The sequence below is a fragment of the Penicillium manginii genome (assembly GCF_028828005.1).
Source record: "Penicillium manginii strain IBT 31320 chromosome Unknown utg000004l:1.0-7231830.0:1.0-7236170.0, whole genome shotgun sequence".
NCBI lineage: Eukaryota > Fungi > Ascomycota > Eurotiomycetes > Eurotiales > Aspergillaceae > Penicillium > Penicillium manginii.
The window spans coordinates 3,477,785-3,504,761 of NW_026643105.1; the positions used below are offsets into that span (position 1 = coordinate 3,477,785).

Genomic DNA, 26,977 nt, shown 5'->3' on the forward strand with positions numbered 1-26,977 from the left:
GACATGAATAGTCCTTTTTTCGAACACCTGTCGCCCTCCGTCAAGTTCAGATTGAAAAAGCCCGGGAGACATGATCTTAACAGAAAAAACATAAAAGCAAAAATAAAACATACAACAGCAGGGATTCGCATGTGGTCACCCACCATACTACTAACCTGCCGGCGTGTGGCTTAAGTACGGCTGAGCGGACGGGAAGCCCTGTTCTCCACACCCTATGGTCGTATGTACTAGACGTTAAATTTATTGGACTTGTGTAACACCAAATGAGATAAGCGCGGCTCTACGGTCGCGTGACTCGGGTGAGTGTGTTATATACAGCTGTAATCTACCTGTATTATCGAATAAAGTAGAGGTAACATTTGAAAAGATATAAAAAGGGGTCCATATTTGGGCGGGTAGCTTAAAAGATACCATGGAGATTTAGCGCTACTAGTAGTGTTTGGTTTGATTAGGTAGTAGCATTTCGCCACAGCAGCCCTGGAGAGCTCAAGATGGCGACTTGTTAAAATGATACTCGCCCCAGTATTAACACGACAACCTTGGAAGAGTAAGGAATTCCAATAAGAATGACCAATTAGTAGTATGTACAAGAACTAAAATGAGTGCTGAGAGAGACCCAAGCAAGGTCAAAAAATCACCACGCCACATGATGAATCCCAGAAGGATTTCCCAAGCGCCACAAATGCAATCACGCTCCAAGGATCGTCCCATATGCATCCTCCACCTCCTTCGCAATCTCCAACAACGTAACAATAATGATCTGATGCGTAATATTGGGAAGCTTATCACGCTGCAACCCAATCCATTCCAGTGGTGGTGTTGCTTCACCCATATCGCGCAGCTGCGGTGTCTCAATCACGGGCGGCTCAAGCGCTGTGTAAGTGTACTTGGATTGTGGCACATTGACCACGGCGGTAATTTTCTCCTGCTGCTCTGATCCAGAGCCACTTCCTTCGGCACTGCTACTACCGGGACCGCCGGTGATGCGAACCGCAGAAGGAGGGAGCGGTTTACCAAGTCGGGAAGCCAAGGCTCGCGAGTGTGTCTCCCACATATCGCGGATGAAACTGATGCGTGAGTAGTTCCAGCCAACATCCACCTTGCCCTCAAAGGTACTGCGGAAGATGTAGTCAATCTGCCTGGTCCCGGGGACTTGCCATGTTTCCATTCCAGCGACCAGTCGGGGAACTTTCAGGATGGTTCCGCCTCGGGAGTTGGCGGCGCGTTCGGCGATCTCGTCTACCGACAATTCTTCGAGCTGGGCGGCGCTTGGGCGACTGATGCCAGAGAGTGCCACGCGAAGTTGACCTAATGTCAGGCTCAACGCGCTGTGAATTTTGTCTGAATCAAGTGATACGGCAAATCGGGCTTCCGCGTCAAATGCCTCCACTTTGAAAATTTGGTTGTCGAAGAAGGTGCTTGGGAATGCGCCGAGATTGACATGGCGAATATTGACAACCACCCCTGTATGAAGTGATATCGGCGCCTGCTCGGACTCTTCGTCGTTTTTCGTGGCAAGGTCCTTTGTTTGAATCTCCGTTCGGTCTGGGAGCATGGTGGATTTGCGCCGAAGGTATCGTTCCACTTCACGCAGGGATGCTTCGTACGCAGATTGTTTGTCTTGCACAAGTCTCCGCCACGCTTGATACAGTGCCAGCGTTTGGGAAGCCGTCAAAGACGTGCAGAAAACTTGAACCTCGTCTCCCTCCAGCATACTGAATAGTCGCTGATTGTCTTTCCCAGAGGATTCGCGTACATTGTACATCAAGAAGTCGAACATGGCAATGTGTGCGACCAGGAAAGGCTGATAATCAAACGACACCTTGGCCTGGAGATGATGGAAGGCAATGGATGCCTGAATGAGGGGAGTATGCAAGGACGCGTCATTCTCCTCTGGCCATTGGATAGAGGTGCGGACTTTGAAAGTACGAAGCTCAACAACGCCGCTCATACGGCCCTTGCTTTCAATGCTCACACTGTCAAAGTTGATACACATGCTCTGTTCACTGTCAGAAGTCTTATTCGATGACACCCATACGTTGTCAATAGCGAATTGCGCTTTTCCAAGAGTTGAGCCCAGATCAAGTTGAATCTCTAACTTCTCAATAGCGATAGTGGTATTCCAAGGGAATGCCGACGCCGAGGCAACCTGCTGGTATCGTTGAACAATGTATGGCTGGTGAGACTCGGGGGTTGGCGCAGGCGGCTCGGGGGTCGCAGCAGGGCTAGGCTCATCATCAGATGGCAACCAGATTTCCTGGAACAGTAGAGAGTCTTGCACTTGCTTTGCATTCAGTGAAACTTTCATGGGGCTGACTTTCAGAATAGCCGACATCCCGCTCATGCGGCCGAGATGCTTGCTGTTCATGAGTGACAACACCATAGACTTGACTTCGAAGCTTGCCGTAGACTCGTTAGAGTATACGTGTTTGACGGAAGCTTCTAGGTTGTTGAATGCCAAAGACAAGGCTAGGAAGCGTGCCTGCTCTGCCGATTGAACGGTGTTGACGGTGACGTATACGCTCTCGAATCGTGCTGTGGCGGCAACTCTGGCTATTGGCTGGCAGCTCAGACTGAACTCTTGTTTGTTGAACAATAATCCCAAATTGACCTTGCAACGACCTAAAATCGATGTTGGATCTTGCGGTCCAAACGGAGTCTCCTGGATCAGTTTCTGGGGTTGCAGCTTGGAAGCCGCAGATGGGCGGCGGTTTTGCGGCGGTTGGCTGTGTTCACTTCGTTGATTTTGTGGGCTTTGGTGGCCTTGCTGACTTTGCTGTTCACTCATTATCTCCTTCACCGTAGCAGTCATCTGCTTAACCAAGGGCACCAATGTCGGATAGAGCACATTTGTGGACGGATCAACCTTGAGTTCGGCGTTGAGGGCCGGATCGTCATTTCCATTGTCTTCGAAGTGAACCTTCAATGCCACACCTGGTGCTCGAAGGGTTGCAGTCGTCGCCGAATCGCCCTGAACATATTGCCCGTATTTGCCTTCCGCTACCCGGCTGCCCTTGAGAGTGGAGGAAAGCATGCTCTGGGAATCATGGTCCTGTTTGCCTTGCAGAGTCACAGTGGCACCTGCAAAATCAACATCCACAAAGACAGATCGCAAGCGTCGATTACCGAAAAGACTACGATCTTTGTTGCTATCGGTGCCGTTGCCATCATCTGGGGTCGACTTTGTCGCCCAAGCAGCTTTGCCTTCCCTGAGAGCTTCGGATGCAGACGCCATCGAATTTCGTATCATGTTCGCTGGAATGATGAATTCAGACGTCGCTCGAATATCTAGTGACTTGCCAGCTGCCTGGAATGCAAGCCATGTGTCTTTGCCGCTGGAGTAGTAAGCAACGTTGAAAACGAGCTCTGGCATGAGTGCGGAATTCAGAGAGCGCTGCTTCCTGTTTGCGCGGAATGGCACCATTTGTAGTTGCATATCTCCAATGCGAAGTTTGGCCGCGTTCTTCTTCTTGTTAGAGAGCTCCAGCTGCTGGATAGAAAAGACCAGGTCCTCGGGCTGTCTGCCTGAGGCGGCGGACAATGCCGCAGGCATATTCCAGGCAACCTGGATGTCCAGGAACTGCAAGGAGTACAAAGCATTCAAAAACGCCTGTGGGTTGTAATCGTCGTTTAAATGAATCTCGGGAGTCTCAGATGGAGTTTCCGGTACGTCGTGGTTGCGATGTCGTAACCTCCTAAGTCGCTTGACCTCATGGGACAGGTCTAGCGTCTTGATCCGTTCTTGCGTGTAGATTGCGATATCAACCACCAAAGCAGCTGTTTCCGTAAACAATTCAATGTCAAATTTGTCACTCGTGAAGTGATATGCGCGCATGATTTCTCCATTCTCACGAACGGTCGACGTTCCAAGTAATTTGAGCGCCGCGGAAAGCCCACCACAGAACGTACTTTTTGATCGCTCGCGTCTGCGTAGCTCGAAGTTAATTTGAGAGGCATCAATGCTGAACTCTGGATATTCCATCGTATAACCACGGTCTAGACCATTCTGGAGGCGCATCTGCATCATGCCCAGACTGAGAAGCATCTCCGCTGAGTAGTGCCGTCCCTTCAGACCTGGTGCAATGGCGTGGATCTCAATTCCAGCCATCGTGAGACGCGACTTGTACAGAACAACAGTATCTTCTGTAGCTGATTTGGGCTTCGGTGACTCTTTTTCTAGAGAAAGCACGTCCGTTAGGTGAGACTTGACAACGCCAACATTCTGCTTGAGGTCTGAAAGAAGGTGCGAGATGTCGGGACCAGTCAATACAGCAAGAAGGCTTCGCACGGCACTGGCTTCGAGTTGTATGAGCTCTATGGTCATATCTATCTCCACTTCCTTCCGGTCGGGTAAGAGATTTGCCAAAATCCGGCCGTTGGTTGGAGGTATCTCAAGAACCGACAAAGCGTGAGACCGGGCACCATCACCAGACATGAATTTGTGGAAATTCTTCTTGACGTCGAAATCGACTTCGATCTTCGAGTTTTCGGTTGGCATCACGGACATCCGCGCGACGTCACCGACGATCATATAGGTCAAAGACGGGAGAAGACTAAAGCTTAGCCTGTAGTCATCTAGGAACATTGCCACATTGACAGTGTTACTAGTCGACTTCTTGGATGCCACGGAATTCACATCGGTATCTTGCGTGGGAATCTTGACATTGTCCATGAGTTGTCGAATATACCAGACCTCGTCTGCTATTAGGAGATCTGCCGTATGGGCCAGATTGACCGGATCCTGCCTCATATTGAAACGAAGCTTTTTGCATGAGCTAGTGATCTTCCAGTCACGCTTGCACTTAGTGGTATCTTCTTCAGAAAGAAGCGAGAAGAAGAGATAAGGCTCTGCGATATTTGAGTGCAAGAGAGTCGTCGATTGGCTCAAAAACTCCGAAGAACAGGCTGCAGCACTAAACAAGAGAGCAAGCTTTTCCTTATTTGCATCTTTAGTACCCGCTGAACTGTGAACGACTGAACCACGTAGAGATCGAGATACTAAAGCAAGCTTGATGTTGATGCCATCAAGGGTGATGGATCCGAAGTCGGTGCCAAATACAAATTGCAGTTCAGTGGGTGTCGTTTCTTTGATTGCGGTTGTTTTTTGTTCCGGCTTGGATTCCAGCGTGATATTCGACATGACTTTCATCACGCCCTCGACAAGATCCACAATCTCCCATCGAAGACGTAAAGCCGAAGATGAATTGTACAACTGGCAACTGATGACCTTCTTGTGTTTCGTTGGGCTCTTTCCCTGAACTGCCATTTCTGGAATCACTGACGTGATGGTTGACAGGTTCTCAACGACGAGATCGCTTTCTTTTGGACCGGGATCCAAACAGAATTTGAAGGTTTTGATCGTGCAAGATAATGACAAAGAGGGCTCTTTCGTGGCAGGCTGATGTTCTTGCGTTGACCATATTTTTCGCATGACATAGCTTTTTTCAACGTGAGCTAAGTCCCAGGCTCGCCACTGATCAAATCCAGTCAAAACCGTCGACTTGGCATTGGGAGGTAATGGCAAATTGTCGCTTTGGCAATTCCTATCCAATTCCCGCTTGAGATGCACGGGAAGATTCTTGTAGACATTGCGAATACGAGAGATGATTTTCCAAGAGTCGTGCTGTCGTAAATGGGTCGAAGCAACTCTGAGCACATAAGATATGCGCGCTAAAAATGTGGGGTCTGGGATACCAGAAGCGGACTGCGTGACAAAGTAGAGCAGAAGTCGCAGACGCCGTTTGCTGGATGATGAAACTTGTTGGAAAGACGAGGCTACCGAGTCAAACATTGTCGTCGCTCGGCGAACCAGCAACGCCAGACCTTCCACAGACTTGGCAGATGTGACCGTATTGAAGTACCGCATCTGAAGGTGCGACCGGACGTTGGGTGTGGTGACCAACCAAAAGTTCATGTCACCTAGCTCGCAGTCGAAGACGGCTTTCTCCTGGAATGAATCTGCTCGACCACCCTCCACCGCGATAGATGCGTGATCTGCCGCAGCGTGGACTGTGACACCTTGCTTTAGACCTTCAAGAAGGTCGCCCTTTTGACGCTGCACTCTTCTTTGGAACTCCGTTCGAAGTCGATACAGCTCGATGGTGTAAACGTCGCGGAACTTGATTTGTGGGTTTTCACGGGACCCGGAAACGTCGACCAGTCTCAATTGAATGCTCGGGATACGCAGGGCGACAGCCGTGGTTTTCTTTGGTTGACGCATGGCCTTGTCATAACCCACAATGTCAGAAACGACATCTTTTTGAAGAGCATCCATGATCTGAATGGGGTGCTTGGGTTCAAGTCCGTCAAGCAACGATGCTATGCTGTGAAGAAACCTTGGAGTACAGAACCCCCTGATTCCTAAAGGAAGATCGATGGCAAAGTTGGTGTAAGTCGTTTGGTCGTCCTCGAATGTCAGGAACATGGATTTGTTGTTGTTATCAGTATCGTCTTGTTCAAAGTTTTGTCTTTCTGCGATAGATGGCAATTCAGATGTGTCAAGCGAAAGTTTGTAGTAAGAGAATTGTGGTAGAATCCAAGGGTTTGCGTCTCGGATTGCTGCGGCAGAATAAGGGATCGACTTGGGAGTATAATAAACGCTATCAGTGTCCTTTACCCGGCTAGACCAGCTAGCATCACGGAACGGAGGATCCGGCCGTTGGGTTTGTTCAGAGCTTGAAAGCGTTCGCGAATCGTACTTCCTGTGAAATTTGACGCTTTTAAGGCTCGATGTTTCGGAAGGAATGAGGAAGCTCCTCTTGCTCCTACCGGATGAATGAGTTCTTGACGACCCATGGTAAGATGGAATACTCCTTGACCCGAATCCTCCTTGTATGGGCTCAGGCATGGATGGAATGGCCATTGTTGGAGGCGAGAGATCTTCTTCCCCGTCGGCAAAAGATGAAGTTGGACCAATATCTTCCCAGTCGAACAGTAGCCATTGTGCTCGATGAGTTCGTTTGTCATGAGCCTTGATGTGTTCCTGTTGCAGGCGACGAAGCTCGCCAATGTCCCTCTTGCGCATAGCCATCTTGAGCGCGATTGAGAGCTGGACGAGACCCAGTGTATTTACAGTTTTCTCGGGTGTTCGAAGAGCCTGGGCCACATTATTGCGATCAATGGCAGCAATAGTCAGATCAGGAACCACTAAGCTCAGTCGTTTTGAGAACTTCGAATTGGCCCAATCATTGAATTTTGTTGTCAGCGGGCTGGATTTCAAGACCACGGCAGTTTGGTCCAGCAGCACGGAGACATGAATAGAGCTGATTTTTGCTCTCAAGAAAGTCACATCGTATAGAACAGGAGGGAAGAGTGGTGCGAGGAAATTTTCTTCGTTGTCAAAAGAGAAGTCGAAACTTTTAAGGCTTGAGGACAAGCATTGCAAGAAGTCCGTGGAGCATTCACCCAAGATTCTTCCAACATCAAAATCCCAGTTACAAACATATGTCGGCTCGGCAGGTGGTAGTCCAAATAAACGATGACCATAGGCCGAGACGCCGTCAATAAATAATTGTGTTCCTGTTATGGAAGTGAATCCATCATCCTGGACTGACTGCATGTCGAGTTTGAGCGGACTTATTGAAAGCTGCATGTCCATGTAATAATTGGTAAACCGCAAATCAACTTCAAGCGAGGCGGCGCGCAGCCTTGAGCATTTAAATTGGTCGTAAATACTCTCGGGAAGCATCGCACATGGGCTATCGACAGTGACATGAACCAATACATCCATATCATTGGACTTTCTGTTCGGGTTTATGCCCGTGGGGTTGGACGGTGGTTGCTCGGCGTTGACTAGTTCTTGATATTCCTCGAGGGTTTTGAAGTGCATCTCATCTCCAAAGTAGTTCTCTCGGACTGTCATGAAACTCTTGATCAAAAATCCGTAGAGATACATTCGAGGCGAGCCTCCTTTGATATTCAGTACCAATGTATCCGTCAACTCAGGCGAGGTCATGTGGAAATAGTTGTAGGACCCGTCGATGAACAGGCTGTCCAGTGTGGCCATAGACTTCCCCGGTAAGAAGGCATGCAAAGTATCCCAGCCAGGTGTGAGATAGTCCACACCCCCTTCTTCAAGATTGACTTTGAATTCTACAGCGTTTTGATCAGGCTGAAATTTGTTGAGTGGGATCACCACATTCGCCGTTAACGTGTTGCCCATAATGACAATGAATCGGTTGTCCTCCAAATCAGTCGGGTTGCTGATGATGTTTCGGTCGTTGACATTCATCAAAAGCCGAAGATTCGAAAAGACGAGATCAATATTGTAAATGAACGGCACAAACGTGTAGTACTCAGATGGTGGTCCTGATGCCCAGTCGCTGACAAGGTCAGTTAAGAGAAAAATATGGTCTCGTAAGAGGAACAGTTCCAAATCCTGGCTGTGTACAGTAAATCGCCATGATCGAAGACTGTTCCAAATAAGAGGGTTAGACAGGTCGCATGTGATGAGTTGTCGAGGACACTGCCAGAGGAGTCCATGATTCACGCTGGAAGATAACTTAGACTCTCGCAGATCAAGCGTGAGCTCGTTTCGAAAGCCCAGACTAGAAGCTACCATGTCCATGGCGTAGCTGACAGAAGAGTCGGCTGCCACACAGAGAGATAGCCAGCCAAAGGGACGTATGTCGGATCCAAGGGTTCCCTTTTCACCCTCTTTCGGGCGTGATTTCCTTCTCTTCTGTTGGGTTTTTGCTTTCGAGGAACCCCCGATAGCATCAGCTCGACCTTTCCATTGCCAGTCTTTTGACTGCTCGCGGGTAGGAATTCGCAGTTCAAGCTCGCCGGTGATCTCAACACGCAATCTAAACGCTGTACTTTGCCTCAAGACACCGGGGGCTAATTGCTCTGCAGGATCGGAACTTCGGTAGAAATTTGGGACGAAGACATTTTGCAAGCCGACTCTTTCCCTGTCGGCCCAAGGCCCGTAGTTTATTGTACCGCCAGCGATTTTCATGTCAATACCCCATTCGGGAGGAAGAGCTTGATTGATGTTTTTGTCCGTCTTATCATGGCCAGATTGGGTGAAAGCTAGGTGTTGAGGACCAACCCGTCCCGGAATATCCCAGTAATAGGTCAAATCCAAGCTAGGGCTGTCAATGATCGTCGAAAATCTGGCATACTCAACCGAATTCCACTGTTCATGGTCGTCGGCATTGCTTTGATCTAGATATCGGGACAGTCCCGTCCAACGCACTTCTGGGAACTCTGCTTCACTTCGTGGCAGATAATCTACCTGCTTGATGCTGGCATGAAAGGACTCCACGGAGCTCTGAAAATACGGGACGAGATCTCGAAGACCATGCCATAGCTTGCGTTTGTGAAATCGGTAGCTAAAAAGATTTCGTCGCTTTTTGCTCTGCGAAGGATCCTCTTCTTCTTTAGTGCTCAGGACTTTCGCAGTTGCTAGTTGAGTTTGTTTGAAGTCGGGATTTGGGCGCATTTGAATAACAGGGTGACTGAAGTTGAATGCAAAGAGCTGTCGATAAAGATCCAGAGGCCCTGCGCTGCATGCCGCGATGTTTCCTGTTGCACTGTCAAAAGTGGTGGTTAATACAGATCTGGTATTCTCGTTTCCAAGCACAACAGCGCCCTTGGCGCATTCAAGCTTCACTGGGAGAAGCTGGAGCATATTTGAAACGGGGTCTGACAGCTCAGCTTGGCGGATATCGGTCTTTCGGGATCGCAAATTATCATTTTCCGTCGTATGGTGCTCTGCCAGATCGTTTGGTGCTGGCTTATGTTCGTCTGCAGACTGGATATTGACCGTGTCGTTGGTATGCTGGCGTTCCGGCTGCGAGCCTGTAGACGAAGTTGGCGAAGATGGGATGTCCTCATTATTGTCTGATTCACCATCTTTGGTATAGCCAAACCCTGCCAGGATGCTGTCATAAGCTGGACTGCGATTGTAAATGAACCATTCCAGGCCGTAGACCTTGATAGAGACGCGACATGGGAGCTCTTTGGCCTTTCTCACGCCGCCTTCTTCCCCACGGTCATCGTTTTTTCCGCAAGCGCCAGCAGAATGACTTTGAGACCCTTCGGGTCTATCCAGCCCTCCTGTCTTCCGCCGGACTTCAGAAAGGTCCGTCCGCTCCACATTGCGCTTCCAATATCTCCATGTTATGAAACCGCCGTGGATGAAGATCGTCTCGTTGGCGCCATGGTACCTGATGCCTTTGAAGAATATTCGACCACCGAGTAACGAAACCTGCAGCGCGTTGATATCGATATAGACGCGATAGTAGTGCCAGGTGTATGCTCGGATTGCGTATGATACGAGGGTCGCAAATAGTCGATTGAAGTAAAGGAGGAAGAAAAGGGCCCTGAATTGGTCAGCAACAGCACCCTGGAAATCAAGTGGTCATATATATCGCTATACATACAGAATACAGGAGACGATCAGCTCCAACAGAAAAAACCTAGGACAATCAGTAACGCGATTTTCGGGCAAACAGGAGCTCCGAGACAAACCAATTGAAGCTTGGGTCCGGCGTCAGATAGGAGGCCGTCAAGCTAGTACTGGCCATTTCTCGGTGAAATCGCCAGCCGGCATGAGCATCCTCGAGTCCAGAATGACTCGCAACCAACGCAAGCAGTTGCGCGTAACGAAGTTCTTTTTGGAGATTGTCGGCATCGGCGTCGGAGGCAGTCGCGGAATGCGGGCGGGTTAAGGCGGTGTCACGAGGAGATCGTCATCGGCCGACGTCTGCTCCTGCCAACATTCAAAGGAGCTTCCGCCAGCTACTTCGACACACTTGGACGGCCGGATTTCGTGTCTCTGCTTGAGTGGGGCGATATGAAGTGGTGTCTTTAAGATTCGCGGCCTTTTCACCCGCGCTTTGTTAACTCTCAGCCCATCATGACGGCCCCTCCCAGAGGAACAGGCTCAAGCCTGGCGCAGGCTATCATTATAACTTCTGGTGTTGCAGCTCTGGTAGCTTCGCTACTCTCCCTCGTGTGAGTCTTTTCGTTACTTCTTTCTTTTACTTGGCTTCTTTTGCCCCATCCACAACCATATTCCAGAACCCTTAAGCTAACGTCTGCCTGGAAATTCACAGCTCGATATGGTTTCAAACGTACGACCTTTCTTCGCAACCTCCCATCTTCTCGAGACCAAATACTAAAAGAAGGCTTGATATAGGAAAAACTACCGAAAGCCGTTACTCCAAAGATATGTTGTGCGCATATTATTGATGTTAGTATTTGGTGGTAGCCTGGGGACTTCAGGGGCCGGGGACAATAACAGTGCTGATTGAGAACAGGGTGCCAATTTACGCAGCATCGTCATGGACAAGCATCATTTCCCTGCGAGCCGCACAATTCCTGGATCCGATTCGAGATATTTATGAGGTTGGTTTCTCCGATTCAAACCTAGGCAGACCCGCTCTGATATTGGACTCCAACAGGCCTTCACCATCTACACCTTTTTCCAGCTTCTCATCAACTTCCTCGGCGGAGAAAGATCCGTTATCATCATGGCACACGGTCGTCCTCCAGTCTCGCACGCATGGCCGCTCAATCATGTTCTGAAGAAGATTGATATCTCCGACCCCCACACATTCTTGGCCGTCAAGCGCGGTATCTTGCAGTATGCCTGGCTCAAACCTGTTTTGGCACTTGTCTCGATCATTATGAAAGCGACCGATACCTATGAGGAAGGTTATCTGGGTATCACCTCGGGCTACCTCTGGACGGGCATTGTGTACAACCTCAGTGTGACAATTAGCCTGTATTCCCTCGCCATGTTCTGGGTGTGCTTGCATGACGACCTCACTCCTTTCCGCCCTGTCCCAAAATTCCTCTCTGTGAAGCTCATTATCTTCGCTTCATACTGGCAAGGGTTCTTCTTGTCCATCTTGCAATGGCTGGGCGCTATGGGCAACGGCCTTGCTGGATATACCCCAGACAATCTCGCAGCGGCAATTCAGGACAGTCTCATCTGCTTTGAGATGCCCATATTCGCGATCGTGCACTGGTATGCATTCTCGTGGCACGACTATGCAGACCCAACGATTTCAGCAGCCCGACTACCGGTGAAATATGCCCTGCGCGATGCCTTTGGCATTCTAGACCTGGTCGAAGATACTAAGATTACCGTGCGTGGGGAGAACTACGAATACCGACTATTCGATTCAGGCGACAACGTCATCGCGCACGAGGAATCCCATTCGCGAGTCAAGCGAGTGATGGACGGAATGCGATATGAACGCGGCGGAAAAGCGAAATATTGGATCCCCAAGCCTGGCGAAGCCAGCAAGCCCGGCGAGATCAACAGTCGCACTCCTCTCCTAACAGGCGGAGGGGACTCAAGCCAACGTGGTCGAAGCGAACGTGGCAGTCGCACTTCGACCGAACGATATCGATCATCGTACAGCGAGATTGAAACGGCAATGGATGATGAAGATGAACGACTTTTCACGAATGCACGAGCGCTGGAGTTCGGAGATTGGAATGTAGGTTGGAAGCGCCAAGTTTGCTCAGGGTCCCACGGTGTCGTTTCGCAAAATGCAAATGCTAACTTCCGACAGTACCCGGTGATTACAGCCAACGAAGTTCCCAGAGATCAACGGCTGTCAGCCAGCCAGAGTTACCAAGGATCATCTCAGGCAGGAGGTGATGTGAAGAAGGCCCGTTCGCATCGGAAAGGCCGAGCATCGGGTAGTGAAGGTAGACGCCATGCCAACAGTGGCAACGCCAAAGCCAACACCAACAGCTCCCGTAGGTCCAGTCGGAGCTCAGAGGTGCCTCGTCCCTTGCAGCGCAATGCGAGCTCCAGTAGTTCACAGAAATCGCAACCCAGCCAACGAGTGGATCTCGTGGTGGAGGACCATGAGGCTGAAGAGGAAGAACGAGTCCAGACCCAGCGGGAGTTGGGCTCTGCTTGGGCGGGTGGTGAAACCCGACGATTCTCGTAAGTCCATTGTTCTCCCTTCACGATTGGTTCACAACTGCACACGACCAAGATTGGATTGACCCTGTTCTCATTTTCCAGGAGACCGACCGGCCAGCCAATCGAAGAAGAGAATGAGACCGAAGCTCCGACTAGGGAAGCCCCGGCTAAACCTGCAGAGGATCGCGAGAATCGATCCGGTCGCTGGGCTTACGATGGCATGGAGGAGGACAATAACGTATGGGGCCGATAGAAATAGGGTTTTCTGTATTATTTTTCATCATTTTGGGGTGCTTTACCTGTCACTTCTCTAGTTGCCCACAGTAGAATAAAGTTGTATGTAGTCGCGAACCCCATGTGATCTTCCCCGACACCGCATCTACGGACTACACCTCAATCTCTCTTCACGACCTGAATCGACCTGAATCAAATGAAACAAATGAAACGCCATGGGTCCCAAAGGCATAAACATGTGCCAATGTGCCATTGTTGATGTGCTGGCCCGCCCCTCCTCTACGCGCCCGGCCCACTGCAGCTCAACGCCCTAGTCAAAGTGACCATGGCAGAAGCTCTCGATAAGCCCAATTGTGACATCTCCACATGATCCTGGCGAATCAGGCACCACATCCATCCCCCGCTAAGGTGATCATCACCAACGATGGTGTGTGCTCACTCTGTGAGCGCCAGGATGATTTACTCATCCGGGTTTAGTTCGCGCTCCTTAGCGGCCCCAAGAGTCTCTCATTTTACTGTCCCTGGACGAGTAAGGAACTCTGTTTGCCTATGGTGTATGCGGAATGGGGTATCCTCGTCCTGTCGTGGTGGGGGCTGGTCATTAGTTCTCTCCTCGTACGACTCTTGTCGTTGCTGGCAATCCGTTTCGTTCTTTTCGCTTTTCCCTTTTCTCCTTGATATTTGTTTCTTTGTTTGTCTCCCATCCTTTGTACTTCTCTCTCTCTTGAATTTTCGCCTTCCGGCAAGGTGATGGATTGATTCCCCAAACGCGCTGGCCGCCATGATGCTGGCTTTGGAACAAGCGGGATCGCTCTTCACCGGCTGGTTTCGGTCATGCGTCTCTTGTTTATCGCCGCATGAAGAGGTGCAGGAGGAGAGGGGTCGAAGGTCGAAAGAAAGAGGTACGTTACACCAAAGTGAACCGGAATACATCGAGTATATCCATATCCATATCCATATCCATCTATAAGCGGCTAATTCATCCTGATGAATAGGCATCGAACGGGAGATGCAAGTATGCCATGCCCAACCACATCTAGTTCCCCCCATGAAACTAGTCGTGTATGATGATCTCCCCAGCCCCGGTGGTTATCATCATCGCCAGAGTTCACTATCATCATGGGTAGTTGAGGGGAGGCATCTTGCATCTCGGGCATCAACCCGTGCAAGTATGTCCTGGAAGAGACAATCAGCAACCCCGTTGAGAATCGGCGCACCAACAGACTTTCGTCGAGTCGACTCCTTCCACCTCGAGTCTTTGCCGGCGTTGCCGAAGCAGTACAAGCCCCTGGAACTGAGCATTCACCGATCTGGTCATCGGTTATCAGACCTGCCCTCATTCGAGGAGTTTCAGCTGGAAGACAACCAACAACGCCAGACTATAGCGTCCCCTCCACGGGCCTTCACTCCGCCTGGTATTCAAGTTCGGCGCTGTCAATCGAGCCATGCTGCAGTAGCCGTATCTCGAAAACCAGTTGGTTCACGAGATCGTCTATCATCCGTATACACCGATCATCCAATCGACTCCCCCGCGCCAGTCCGCATCGCAAGCACCTTGATCCCGCATTTCTCTCTCGTGAACCCCATCGAGACAACCATCCGCGAAGAAGATCTCAACACACCCTCCTTCGACCCATCAAGCTGGGAATCAAACGTCCTCTCCTTAAAAACATACTCAAACCACGCCGAGACCCAAACTCTCTCGTCCTCAGAGTCAGATCCCCAAACACCCCGTCCCAAAGACATCGACCCCAGCGACACATCTACCATCACCGACTCGCCCTTCTCAACCAGAGACTCCCCGTCAACTGCAAGCTCACGGACAATGCCATCCCGCCTCTCCTCCCTCTCCCGCCCCTCACCTGAAACCCGCAACACCATCGCAGTACCCGCCCTCCCTGACCGAATGACCCAGTGGTTCTTCCCAGGCAGCAAAGCTTCCGTCTCCAGCTCTCCCTCCCAGCCCGTCTCCCTCGCCGGTGAAAACAGATTCGCCTGGGAGCGAACGCGGACGTTGAGCGGTACGACCGTCGGCTCAACGGTGACGACTATCACAGGCGGTGCGACGAACCGACGGCCCAATTTCTCCGTCTCGAGTTCCTTCACCGCGTCCTCGACGCCTAGGGTGTCGCTATCCGGAGCGAGCCCGACAGAGAAGGATGTTGATGGTGGCTTTTATCCTACGATTTATGAGGGTCATTCGCAGCATCAGCTTTCTCGGACTGCCCGGCCTGAGGATTTCCCCAGGTATGAGGGGACCGATGTTGGTTTGGCCTTTTAGGGCTTTGATGGCAATGGCTAGGCTGGGCAGATCTTCTCGTTACGCTTGGTATAGCGTGGCTTACCTTGAGTTCGGGAATCACTCCCGCTGGTAGAAAACTTCAAGTTCTCTGGACTTTTTGGTGATTTCGTGATTTCTATATAATTGTGCGCTGATTGGTGTTTGTGATGGAATACCCCTTGGATGTTGGATCTTGAATTTTGTTTTTCTATGTTGATTTCGTGCTTAGGGGATCTGTATCCTGGTATTAGTATACAGTTATTAATGGGTAGTTGAATCAATGTTCGGGTTGTTTGCAATACATACAATGTTCTTTCAATAGAAGCCCTGGAGGTTAAACTTGGAAGTCTCTCACGGTTTTCTCCTCCAAGACTGCAGTTACGAGTACGACTCAGTAGCTGAGGTAGCCCAGGTAGTTACTAGCCTGGAGTACCAGCGCCTCATGCTCCAAGCCGGCCTGGAGCTGCTACCTAGGTATTACCTAGGTAGTAGTAATTTCCAACTTGGATTACGATAGGATCTAGTTAAGACATCCATAGATCTATTCAACATATCTATTGGATTCTATACAGCAATGTAAGAATAGGACCCAAACCTCGGGAATCAGTATAGCTGATCGCCGATCCGCCTTCTCAAAGCCCCAGAATATCAAGACGAGGAAAGCACAAAGATAATATGTAAGGAATGTGCAGCAAGGGGTATCTTGTCAAAGCCACACACACAAAGAAGAAACAAGAAAAAAAAACATCTGCTGTACACAAAAGACTAGAACGTCCCAGCCTAGTCCGAAGACACAATCTCCAACCCATCCGCAGGCATACTCACCGAACCAGCCTTCCGATGATTCTGATTCTGCATGCCGAGAATCTGCCACGCCCGACCCATCATCCCATGCCCAAGTCCCTGAGGAAACTCAACAGAGGCCTTATGCGCATGTTTCGGCATACGGTCACGCAGCGCGCGTTCACGCTTCGCAGCCGCCAAACGGTCCTGCTCGCGCTCGTGGTGGACAATGTCGTCGCGCCATTCGGCCCAGTGCTCGAAATTCTCGCGTTGCTGGAGAACCTGGTAGCGCAGACGCGATTTTGAGGGCCGCCATGCGTTGCGGTTGGTATTCTCGTTCTCTTCGCTGCCAGCCGCGGGGGCCATTGTGGACTTCAAGTCGCAGACACGTGTTTCCTTGGTCAACTTCAGGAGATGAGTCAAGACGTCGCGGCTTTCCAGCGCTGTGCGCTGAATCTTCTCTTGCTCGATGGTGGGGGTTGCTCGGGTGAGCGGTGCGTCCAGCCAGGCATGCAACTCCGTTGACCGCTGTACAGAGTAAGGGTCGAGAAGGCTTGAGCGACGGTTCTCCTCTCGGAGGAAACGAACGGCAGATTGCAGGCTTTCAACCTCAGCGCGGAGGGATTCATTCTCCTGCATAGCGGCAAGGGAGGCCTCGTTGTCGATGACGATGCCGTCTCCGGTGGTGGTCACGCCGGCAGCGCCGGACATGTGCTTCAGTTTCTCGTAGCGGGATTTGATTTCCTCGCGCTCTTTTTCGACGGCCTGGAGTTCGACTGCTTGTCGTTCAACGAGCTTTTGGAGCTCGGATTCGGAGGACTGGAATTCTTCGATCTTCGTTTCTAGATCCTTGACCATTGAGGCTTTCTTGCTTGTCTCGCGCATGCGTGATTCGAGGAGCTCGATTTTGATCCCCCGCTCTTCGAGGGTGTTGTCTTTGACTCCAAGAGCTGTGGAAACTTCGTGCACCTCGTTCTTCAAGCGACGAATCTCTTCGTCCGCATCCGGTGAAATGGTTTTGTTAGATTTCAACTCTTCCGCTCGAGCGATCCAAGGGAATGCGCCTCTCTCGAATTCGACTGTACGCGAGAGATTCGAGGAAATTGAGTCAAGCCCATCGAGCTGGCCACCCAAGTCGCGCAGTCTATTCAGGAGCAGTAGGATTGGATCCTTGGGATCCTGAGCGCCATCCTCAGATGTCACAATACCTGCCAATGACTGAGCCATGCTGTCCAGAATTTCTTGGAGAGCAAATGGTTCTGTGCGACTTTCGTCACTAGTAAGAACCACGATACCGTGGGCCAGCTTTCGAGTCATCTGCGAGAGCTCTCGAGTGGCGCCTTCATAATTTTTGAAAATCTCGTCGGCATCCTCTCTTACAGGTGCCATGGATCGTGACCTGAGGTCTTCGAGGGCCCGAGAAATCTTTCCGGTGGCCACCTTTAAGCCACGAGCCTGGGACACAAAGATGTCAAGCTGTTTGAGAGAGAATTCGTTCTCCTCACTCCCACTGCCACTGCCGCTGCCCTCTTCGGAGGATTCTTCTGGAGCTGCAAGTTTTGAAGCAACCAGAGCCCTGATATTTGCGATGCCGCTTGCAGCATGATCAAGATATGACTGGGAAAGACTCGTACGCATACACATCTCGTCGGCAAACATCTCCGGTGTCGATGGCAGAATAGTCTCAGCCAAGTGCGCAAGCAAAGCAATAGAACGGTGCAGTTCCACGCCAAACTTCTGCATGTTGACCTCGTTCTTCTTACAATTCTCAACCCAGAAGTTCAATGTGCGCTCGACGGGCTCCATCTCGAAAAGAGCAGCCTTGGTGTTTATAAACTCGTCAGGAGTGCAAGCACTAATGTGGTTGACAAATTGATTGCAGACGGTTGTAATCCAGAGCAGCTGTTCAAGAACTTCATGGGAATGGAAAAGTTCGTCGGGGGTCGCAAGCGTGGACTCGTCGGAGATTTTCTCGCGGATGGTGGTGTTCATGATGGTGGCCTTGTAGCTAACACGCTTGAATCGCAGAAGAGCCAAGACAGAGTTTCGTTCACCGTCGAAATATTCGGGGAGGTATAACTTGATGATCGAAAGGTGTTGTACCGCTTCCTCAGCTTCCATCCGGTTAAGCTCCACATCAATGGACTTAGTCTGAGCCTTGGACACTGAGGCCTGGAGCTTCATGTTAAGGTTCATCATGGCTCTTGACCGGGTGGTGAGGTCTGTAGCTTCGGCTTCTGAAATCTGTTGCGATGACCGCATGTCTTCCAGATCAGTCTGTAGATTGGTAACCAATTCTCTGAAGCGACCCAGTGTATATCCCAACTCCTCGATAGCCTCCTCTTGCTGCTCGTTTTTCTTGATCTGTTCATTGAAGACGGTCTCTTTATAATCAAGCTCTTCTTGGAGCTGCTTTTCAGTCTCAATGTGGGTGTATTCCAGCTCGTCACTGATTTCCCTCAAGGCTTCCAAATCTTCGATAGCAGCCTTGAGCTCATTGATTTCCTCCTGATAGCGCATGTTCTTGTCGGCTAACTCTTCGATCATTTCCTCAGCGCCCAGCGCAGTCTCAAGCTGTTGCTTGAGATCGTCGACATTAGTCTCCGCAACAAGAAGTCGCTCCTTCGCAGCTTCATAGTCTGACTTGACAGCAGAGTACTCTTCCAGATCTTGCTCCAATTCCTTGATCTGGTCCTTAAGATCTCCCTCCTGCTGTTGTGTCATGTCTCGTAGGCGAATGAGCGCCTCGCGAAGTCGTTCATTGGTTTTCTCCATCTGCAACCAGCCATGGCTAGACCGATCCTCGGGATTGGTCTCATTGCTGAACTCTTCGTTCTCTTCGCGGAGCACTTCCACCTCCAAATTAAGTTCCTCCATCTTGGATCGAAGCGCTTCGCACTCGTGTTTATATGCCTCGGACGTTTCCTCCGCCATCTCTCTATCAAGGGTTGCCATCTCCATAAGCGACTCATGCTCGGCTTGCATGCGCTCAACCTCTTCGAGACGAGCCTCGGTTTCCTTGAGCTTCTTGCGCAGCTCCGTGATCTCCATTTGCTGAGGTGAATACTTGGCCTGCAGCTTTTGAATAATATTCTCAAACTTGTCGCGCTCGGTCTGCACTTGCTCCAGTGACTTGAGCTTCTCCCGATCTTCAGAACGCTTCTTTTCCATAACCCGGAGCTTGGTGTTAAGCTCTTCTAGCTCTCTTGTCACCGCTGCATTCTGGGCGGGGCGAGACGATGTGCCGGCGGCACTTGGACGCGCTGTTGCGGGCCGGGCAGTCAAAGATTGTCTGGAAGCTTTGGGCGTAGGTGCTGGAGCGGGAGCAGGTGTTCGTCTTTCATCTTGAGGAGCTTCACCTTCTGCATCAAGAGATTCCGCATCGGTTGGGCCTTCTGACTGGCCGCTTGCCCCGGTTTCTCCGCCATCCGACGCCTTTGCTGGGGCAACCCGCCGTAGAGAGGGTCGTTTGGAAAGTCCGGCAGCTGTGCTGGACACCGCGGATCCTGCTCGCGAAGTCCTTGTAGATGCACCAACCGCCGAGGGCCGTCCGGTTCTAGCGGTAGGCTGAGGCGTAGATGCACCGGTAGAGGGCCTGGAGGCATGGGCAGCCGGGCGAGGTCTGGTGGCAGTCGGAGCGGCAGTGGAAGTGCGGGCGCCCCCTAGTGATGAACGGCTCGAAGCCGCAGAGAGCTGTTTCGTCGGGGACTTCGTAGGAGACTAGATATGAGAAGCTCAGTCAGTACGGTCTGCTCGATCAGGACGGGAGAGGGTAACGAGATACCCTTATTGAAGTTCGAGGGGCCATTCTCGGTGCAGGTGTGGGTGTTCCAGTCGCATTGGTGCTCTGTCGCTTGATGGCCGTCGCAGGCAGCACACCTGGTTTCCTTGTAGCAGGAGTGATTCCGCTTTGTCTGCTGGCAGCAGTCGCCGGGGCGGGCTTAACGCTTTGTTTACTCTCCCGCGTTGGCTGTTCAAGCACCGCGGCGATGGCCGTTGGACGAATGAACATGCCATATCCTGGCTCACAGTGAAAGTATCGTTCGCCTTGAACCTGGCCATCGTTCTTGCCAGTAGCGTCGTCCAATTCAACGCCAATCCAGTCTCCAACGGCGAAGTGGGTGGTGCCGAGAAAGCGGACGGTGGCCTGTCGCCCATCGGTCAGGCTGATGACCGAACCCGGGGAAATCTCTTGTCCGGTCATCGCGAATGTAGGGATCAATGATCCACGACGACGAACAGCTGTTGACCAAAAGGAGGGGTGGTTTGATGTTGGTGGTTGGAGAGACGGGATGCGCTAAAGGAGTCCAGTCTGGCCAGGAGCTCCTACGTCTCCGTTGACGCGCTCCGCTGATCGTCGCCTGAGGCAGAAACAGAAACTCAACATCAATATCAGCGGAGACATGCATGATTGATAGTTCACTACAACTGGTTTGGCGTCCTCGTTTTTCTACATCTAGATTCATTGTAGTCTTGGATTCATTAACATGATAATCTATTTCTTACTCCTGGTATTCCACTGTCTAAAGTTGGATGAAACAAAGAATGTCTTTCCAAGACCTGTCCTGTCGCAAGTCTAGTATCAGCGAACAGGCTTCTAGGAACATTATATCATAATTCTAAACAGCGTCTGCTGCCTGCGATTTGAAAACATCCGGGAAATGGGTTCGGAGCTCCTCCAAACTTGAGATCTGATATTTGGAGGCAGGGATACGGGGAATGGTGACACCTGGTTCCACCAAATGAACTGTCGTCCACCCTCGAGCTTGGGCATGTGTGCAATTCAGGTGTGAATCGTCTGCACGTTGGACATGGTATGTTAGCGGGGAACTGATAAAAAGATGACGGAACAAGGAACTGATTGACCTACCGACAAAGTAGCACGATTCCGTACTGGGAACGCAGGCCTCCTTCTCTGCCTTGGCATACATGTCCTGGCTGGGTTTGCAAACTAATGGTAACTGGCCATAGTCACAATATGTGATACCTTCAAAGAGGTCTTCTACTCCCAGCAGCTTGACCACCCGTTTGCCGTGGTTGACATAGGCATTGGTGAGTAGCCAGGGCTTCACCTTGGTGGTGTCCAGGCTCTCCAACAGCTTGCGCAGCATGGGATTAGGTTTCAGGATCCTGTCAAGAGGAAGAGCATCATCCACTTCTTCGTTGAACTCAAGAGGATCAATTTGGTGGTGGCGTGTCAGGCCTTCAATGGCCAGGCCGTACTCCTTATAGTACTTTTGGTGGAGCATATGGGCGTCCTCCGAAGTCAGCTCTAGATGCTTGACAAAGAACTTATCTGGAATGGGGGAAAGCTGTCAGTTTGTGCATACAGCTGCCACGGGTTTTAGGATAGTTTACTTATGAGTGTCTGCATTTCATCGTGAATATTGCATGCTAGAAGGAGCTGTCAGTCAGTATGCTGTCGGGGCTCCAGATATACCGGGATAGAACTGTCCGGGGTAGAACTGTACATTTAGAGTAAAGCTGGAAAGTGAAAAAACAATGTCAGTCAATGTATCCAACCATACAAACGCGCGAACATGTGAATTGATCACTTGAGACGTACACAATTGTCAATATCGAAGAAGAAGACAGGCCGTGAGTCACCTCCGTTTGCGCCGTTGACTGCAGTCATTGTGGAATTCCAACGAGGGATTAATGGGGAGCCAAGTGTAGTTCTGGGTAAAGATGAGACAGGACGTAGGAATTGACCAAAACGACCAAATGCGCGATGCATGGAGGAAGATGTGTTATCAAGACTTAGAATCAGTACGAACTCGGAAGTACCCAAAAGTGTAGGGAAACCTCGGGGGGCAATCACGGGACCTCATTGGTTTCTGACGTTAGCGCCAAACCCGAAAAACGCGACCCGCGATCTTTTTTTTTTACCGCTCCCTTTTTGAGTTATATCTTAAAGCTTCCTGGAACCTTAGGAACTCGCAGTGAGATTTCACAAGAGGTAGACTGATTCAAAAGTGATAGCACTTTTCATCTGCTTTACAAGAGATACTCTCCAGACTTAATCTCAGCTGTCTTCACCTGAAGCAGCTCTCTCCCCCTTGAGATCATGGCTACGGCACATGGTTCCACTACTCACCTTCCAACAGGTCCGATGGCTACCACCGCAGCAATAACTGCAGACGAGGTCCAGGAATATGAACGCATCTTGAAAATCAGTGATGAGATCTTCGCAGGCTCACATCCACGCCTCAGAGTCCCCCAACAATTTGTGCGCAAGCCTACAGCACGAATTGTCCAAAATGGCACCGCACCCACCCAACCTGCGAAGAATAAGCCCTCGAACGCCCTCACTGAGCATGTCGCTTTCCTTGAGACCTCGTCTAAATCCCCACATCGCAGTCAAGGCCCGGTGGCCGGCAACCTGCCGTCCACGGCCACCCGCATAGCTCCTAAACCCGCCTCAGAAATCGATCCTATCTTCTTGACCAAGTCAGATGATTTGGTCAGAGCAGAGCTTCAGCTACAGAGACAGAGGTTGGAAAGGACTTTGCGGGACCAAACTGAGCAACTGAAGTATGAGGTGAAGAACAGGCTCGCCGCCCAGGATACGAAACCTGGTTTCAATGTCTCGCAACTGTTGGAGCGAGCACTGCAAATCGCGAATCCCGTTTCCATTGGTGAACCTTCCGAGAATAATGGGCCGAACGATTCTTTCGACGAAAATTCCTTCTACTCCAGTAGAGCTCCTGATTCGACTCCGCCTCTTGAAGAGCAGCGAAGACCATCCCCGCCGGTGGCACTGACTCAAGTGGCGGACACAGCCAAACGCGCCCCGGTAGAGCCTTACTCAGATGAGTTGCAGCGACTTGAAGCTCTGAATCGAACTGGCTCTGATCAGGAAATGCAAGATGCTTACTCTGTTGCTGACCAGCGCGCCCCTTATTCTCAGAAGCAGCCTCTCCCCGCTCAAGACAAGATCACCCACCAAACCCAAGAGCCTCAGCAACTAGATTCTCTGGAAGAGCCTGAGTATTCCCCTCCTGCCCCGATTGCCCCATCTCTCGACCAAAGAGCCTACCAATACCAAGGAGGCGTGGCAGGAAGTGTGCCGAGGCCCAGATACACCGAACAGACCCGGTTCGCGCAAGAGCCAGTATCCCCAGCTAGAAATGTGAAGGTAGTTCGCAACCACATCACATCGCCTGCCGCTCCTAGACCATCGCGAGTTTCGCCGCTAGCAACCGCCAAAGTACCCTCGGTTCAACAACTCCGAGACGAGCGTCCTGATCATGAATCTGACCGAATTTACTCTGATCCCGACTCTGCCCGTGGCAGTCCAAATGGCCCAGCCCCACATATTGTCTCCCGAAAGCGAAGACGCCTACAAGGGAGAGGAGAGGACTCCCCCCAGGTTCCCCCTGGAAGAATTAACGTCGTCCCCTCCGAAACATTTATCAAAGAAGAGCCGGTCTCACCCCCTCCATTCGCCGACGATCCCACTATCATTCGCAATAGGCCGACCCAAGAACGTCCTGTTTATATTGACATTTCTTCGCCGCAATATACGCCAGTGGCCGAACAACACCCTCAACGACAATTCTACGAGCACAGCTCCTACCACCAACCCCCTGTTGATCAGGGGCCACCACGAACAGTTTCTTCTCGGATGGGTATCCGGCGCCCTATTCGCGATGATGGGGACTTGCGACGAGTTGCCAGTATGCAGTACGCAAGCCGGTCCGAATATCCGAGGGAGTACCTGCCAGTCGACCCTAACAGTAACCGCGCCGCATCGTACTCGGTCATCGATAGGCCACAGCAAGAACATCCAGGCTACTACGAAGAAGTCCCTCATTCCTATGGTCCCAGGTATGTTGCTGTGGATGACATGTCTCAGCCAGTATATCGCGAGCCGTACTATGAGGAGGCACCCCCGCAGAGGGTCATGGCTGCTCCTCGCAGGCGTATCGTGGACGAGAATGGCGTCGAGTATGAAGAAGTGATCCCAGCGCATAGGATGCAGCCCATGGCTCCACCCCCTCGACCCATGTCCAGAGTCCCCAGAGTCGAAACATACGATGACCGAGTCCCCGTCCCCGTCCGCGCCCCAAGTGTCCGTGCCCAATCCGTCGTTCAAGATCCATATGTTGAACGCAGATACGTGCAAGAGATGCCGCCACCACAACCACAATATTACCGCCGTGTCACTGCAGATTATGCTCGTCCCGTCGCCAACGATCGACGAGCATACGCCGCGCCCTTGGAAGGAGGCCATGAGCCCTATTCTCGAAGCGGCAGCGTCCAAGTCGCCGAATATGTTCCTCGCCACTCAACTTACGTAGATGAGCCCCCGGCTCCTCCTGCCGAGCGAGTCATGCGGACAGCAAGTGTCCGACCCCAAATCGCTCGGTATGAAGAACAGCATGAGGTTCCCCAGCAGCGGGTTGGGAGTATCCGGCCCGGACCCAGTCGGGATGTCAGTGTGATCATGGATGACCGTCTCATGGGCGAGTACGTTGAGAGACCGTATTACATTCGCGAGCGACGATTTTATGAAGGGGAGGATGGAGGGACTCGTGTGGCGTTGGATGGCGCTACGGATTCTGTTCAGCGTGTTCAGGTCCCGAGACACTATTAGTAACACTAGGAAATCCTTTTGTCTAATCTGCATATCTGGTAGCGTTGGGCAGCATTCATAAGTCCTCAATCCATATACAAACATACCTCCGTACCGGATTTCCACTCCTAATTCTTCACCTTCCTCTTCCGGATTTATGTTCCGTACTCGCCGCTTTTTGCTCTCTGGGCTTGCGCCGCATTGTAGACTTACTAGGCCTGCATGTTGGCAGCGATCAACGCGCTGGGTGCCATGTGCACTAACAGTTTTGCTTACTAGGGCTTCATGCGTCACCGCGGTCTGTAGGTATAGCTGTATTACAAAAGTAAATCAATGGTCATGATCCGGTAGCATAATAGCAGGCTCCATGTTAGTAGTGCGATTGGACTTCAGCAGCCCACTTTAAGATACCTTGCCTATCCAGGCACTCTTTCTTCGCTTCCACCGGAGGATCATACTGATCTGAAAACCGAAAAGGGTCTACAATCCAAGGATGCCGGCAGATGCCATCACCGGGGCACCACGCTTCAGCATCGTCGCTTTCGGAATTCAAGTCTGAGGCCGAATGTTCGAAGTGGGTTGAAATTTCGGGTCTCTCCATTTGAAATTTATTGTTAAGGTTACTTCGGCTGGCTTGAGGCGGTTGCCCATGTGAGTATCAGACAAACTTACAAAGGAGGCCTTGTTGTCTTGACAGGCAGATGTACGCTAAGGCGGGGTGGAAGGCGGCATTCCCAACAAATCAGCGTTTATCGGCAATGTTCTGGGACACCTAGGGTAAGTATGTAGGTATAGGACTCGGAAGTCCTCAATTCACACGACAACCGTATCTGAGCCCTGGAGATCCTGATCTTGCCCAGGGACAAAGTATAATTAGTTCAAATCTTTTGCCGAGATCTTATCAACGCCATTCTCCAACTAATATTCAATCCAACACTCTGAGCCCTTCTAGTAGCGACCATGATTCCACCAATAATATCTTTCGGGCCATCTCGCCATAGCCAGATCTTTTATATCCGACTCGGAAGCCGGGGCTCCAATTCCGCGCGGGTAGGACTCTGACAGATTCAATTCGTTCGACTCGGCGTGAATAGACAACGGTATCGAAAAATGCAGATCGGGGAAGATAAAGCTAGAGATCGCCCTTCGTCAAAATCAGCAAATCAACTCTTGGAATATTGTCTCAGTAATCGTATTGGAATTCGTCACGCCTGGATTTCATGGGATACATGTGCAGGAGCTTCGAAGCACACAAGACCTTCCTTAGACGCATCAGTGTGACAATGGTTATCAACAAGGTGTTTCAGAAACCCAATCATTCGCAACATTTGCAGTCTCGGGCATGGAATCTCTCGTGGGGTCAATCAAGATCAGGGCCAGTGTACGTAGCGCACTAGGGGACCGGGAGAGGAATAGTTCGTTTGGCGGAGACCATGGGGGTTTGTCTTTCGCATCACTGACATTTTTGGTGGATCGATCGTTCGCGTTTATAACGTTTTCCGAGGCGAGGTATCGTATGTCAAGATGTTGTAGATGTGAAGGGGTGGAGTGACTAGAGTCTGTTAGGGTGCTTGAAGTAAGTAAGCAAAATGGAAGGTGCGGGACTTGGGAGAAGCAGGTGGCAGAGTCCAAGGCACCAATCAAGATAACTTGAACTTGTTTAGATGGCTTCTACTATTGTACTCTTACGCTAGCTCTCTTTTGCTGGAAGTATCAAAGTATGGTTTTTCAAGATGGTTTCTGTTTAATTTTGCTGGTCCCCTGGTTGTAGTACTACAGTGATAGTACTAGTAAGATATCAGAGGAAAAACAAGCAGTACCTTAAGGTACACTTTTGATTAGAATGAATAGCAGCAGCGCACCCCGATGAAGCTACCTAGGTAGGAGATAAAGACCTACTTGATTAGACCTTAATGTGCTGTCCGGGCTCCCTTTTGCTAGTCTACCTCTTTTGCTCAGTCCACCTCCAGGCTGTAGTGTCTATTAGCTATGTCGGGGATCACAAGGAACGGGACTGGCAATTTGAACTTGTTGAATTCTATCGCTAATCCTTGATAGTCGAGGTAAGGTAGGAATAAAATGATTATATTTACCCCAATATATAAAATCTGACATCAGGCGGCTTGTAAGAAGATCTTCCATATGAGTGGCCAGGGAGTGGGAGGGTAGGGCAGTCAAATAACAGTAGGACTACATTCACTGGGACTTG

The 26,977-nt window shown here is 50.7% G+C and overlaps 6 protein-coding genes across 6 annotated transcripts; 3 read left to right on the forward strand and 3 right to left on the reverse strand.

Moving 5' to 3' along the window:
* Positions 1 to 688: 688 nt before the first annotated feature.
* On the reverse strand, positions 689 to 10,529 carry N7533_005011 (uncharacterized protein; the record flags this gene model as incomplete). The annotated part of the gene is made up of 3 exons (XM_057101661.1): positions 689 to 10,325; positions 10,386 to 10,421; positions 10,474 to 10,529. The coding sequence occupies 3 exons, from the start codon at positions 10,527 to 10,529 to the stop codon at positions 689 to 691; spliced, it is 9,729 nt and encodes a 3,242-aa protein (XP_056961291.1).
* Positions 10,530 to 10,861: 332 nt separating this feature from the next.
* On the forward strand, positions 10,862 to 13,145 carry N7533_005012 (OSTA/TMEM184 family protein; the record flags this gene model as incomplete). The annotated part of the gene is made up of 5 exons (XM_057101662.1): positions 10,862 to 10,959; positions 11,265 to 11,352; positions 11,409 to 12,455; positions 12,531 to 12,913; positions 12,995 to 13,145. The coding sequence occupies 5 exons, from the start codon at positions 10,862 to 10,864 to the stop codon at positions 13,143 to 13,145; spliced, it is 1,767 nt and encodes a 588-aa protein (XP_056961292.1).
* A 762-nt stretch (positions 13,146 to 13,907) lies between these two features.
* N7533_005013 (uncharacterized protein) lies at positions 13,908 to 15,407 on the forward strand (the record flags this gene model as incomplete). The annotated part of the gene is made up of 2 exons (XM_057101663.1): positions 13,908 to 14,028; positions 14,122 to 15,407. The coding sequence occupies 2 exons, from the start codon at positions 13,908 to 13,910 to the stop codon at positions 15,405 to 15,407; spliced, it is 1,407 nt and encodes a 468-aa protein (XP_056961293.1).
* Positions 15,408 to 16,187: 780 nt separating this feature from the next.
* On the reverse strand, positions 16,188 to 20,394 carry N7533_005014 (uncharacterized protein; the record flags this gene model as incomplete). The annotated part of the gene is made up of 2 exons (XM_057101664.1): positions 16,188 to 19,910; positions 19,975 to 20,394. 2 exons carry the CDS (start codon positions 20,392 to 20,394, stop codon positions 16,188 to 16,190), a joined length of 4,143 nt encoding a protein of 1,380 aa, XP_056961294.1.
* A 415-nt stretch (positions 20,395 to 20,809) lies between these two features.
* N7533_005015 (putative pyrimidine 5'-nucleotidase) lies at positions 20,810 to 21,825 on the reverse strand (the record flags this gene model as incomplete). The annotated part of the gene is made up of 4 exons (XM_057101665.1): positions 20,810 to 20,988; positions 21,061 to 21,486; positions 21,631 to 21,655; positions 21,757 to 21,825. The coding sequence occupies 4 exons, from the start codon at positions 21,823 to 21,825 to the stop codon at positions 20,810 to 20,812; spliced, it is 699 nt and encodes a 232-aa protein (XP_056961295.1).
* Positions 21,826 to 22,257: 432 nt separating this feature from the next.
* Positions 22,258 to 24,789, forward strand: N7533_005016 (uncharacterized protein; the record flags this gene model as incomplete). Its single annotated transcript, XM_057101666.1, has 1 exon — positions 22,258 to 24,789. The coding sequence occupies one exon, from the start codon at positions 22,258 to 22,260 to the stop codon at positions 24,787 to 24,789; it is 2,532 nt and encodes an 843-aa protein (XP_056961296.1).
* Positions 24,790 to 26,977: the final 2,188 nt, after the last annotated feature.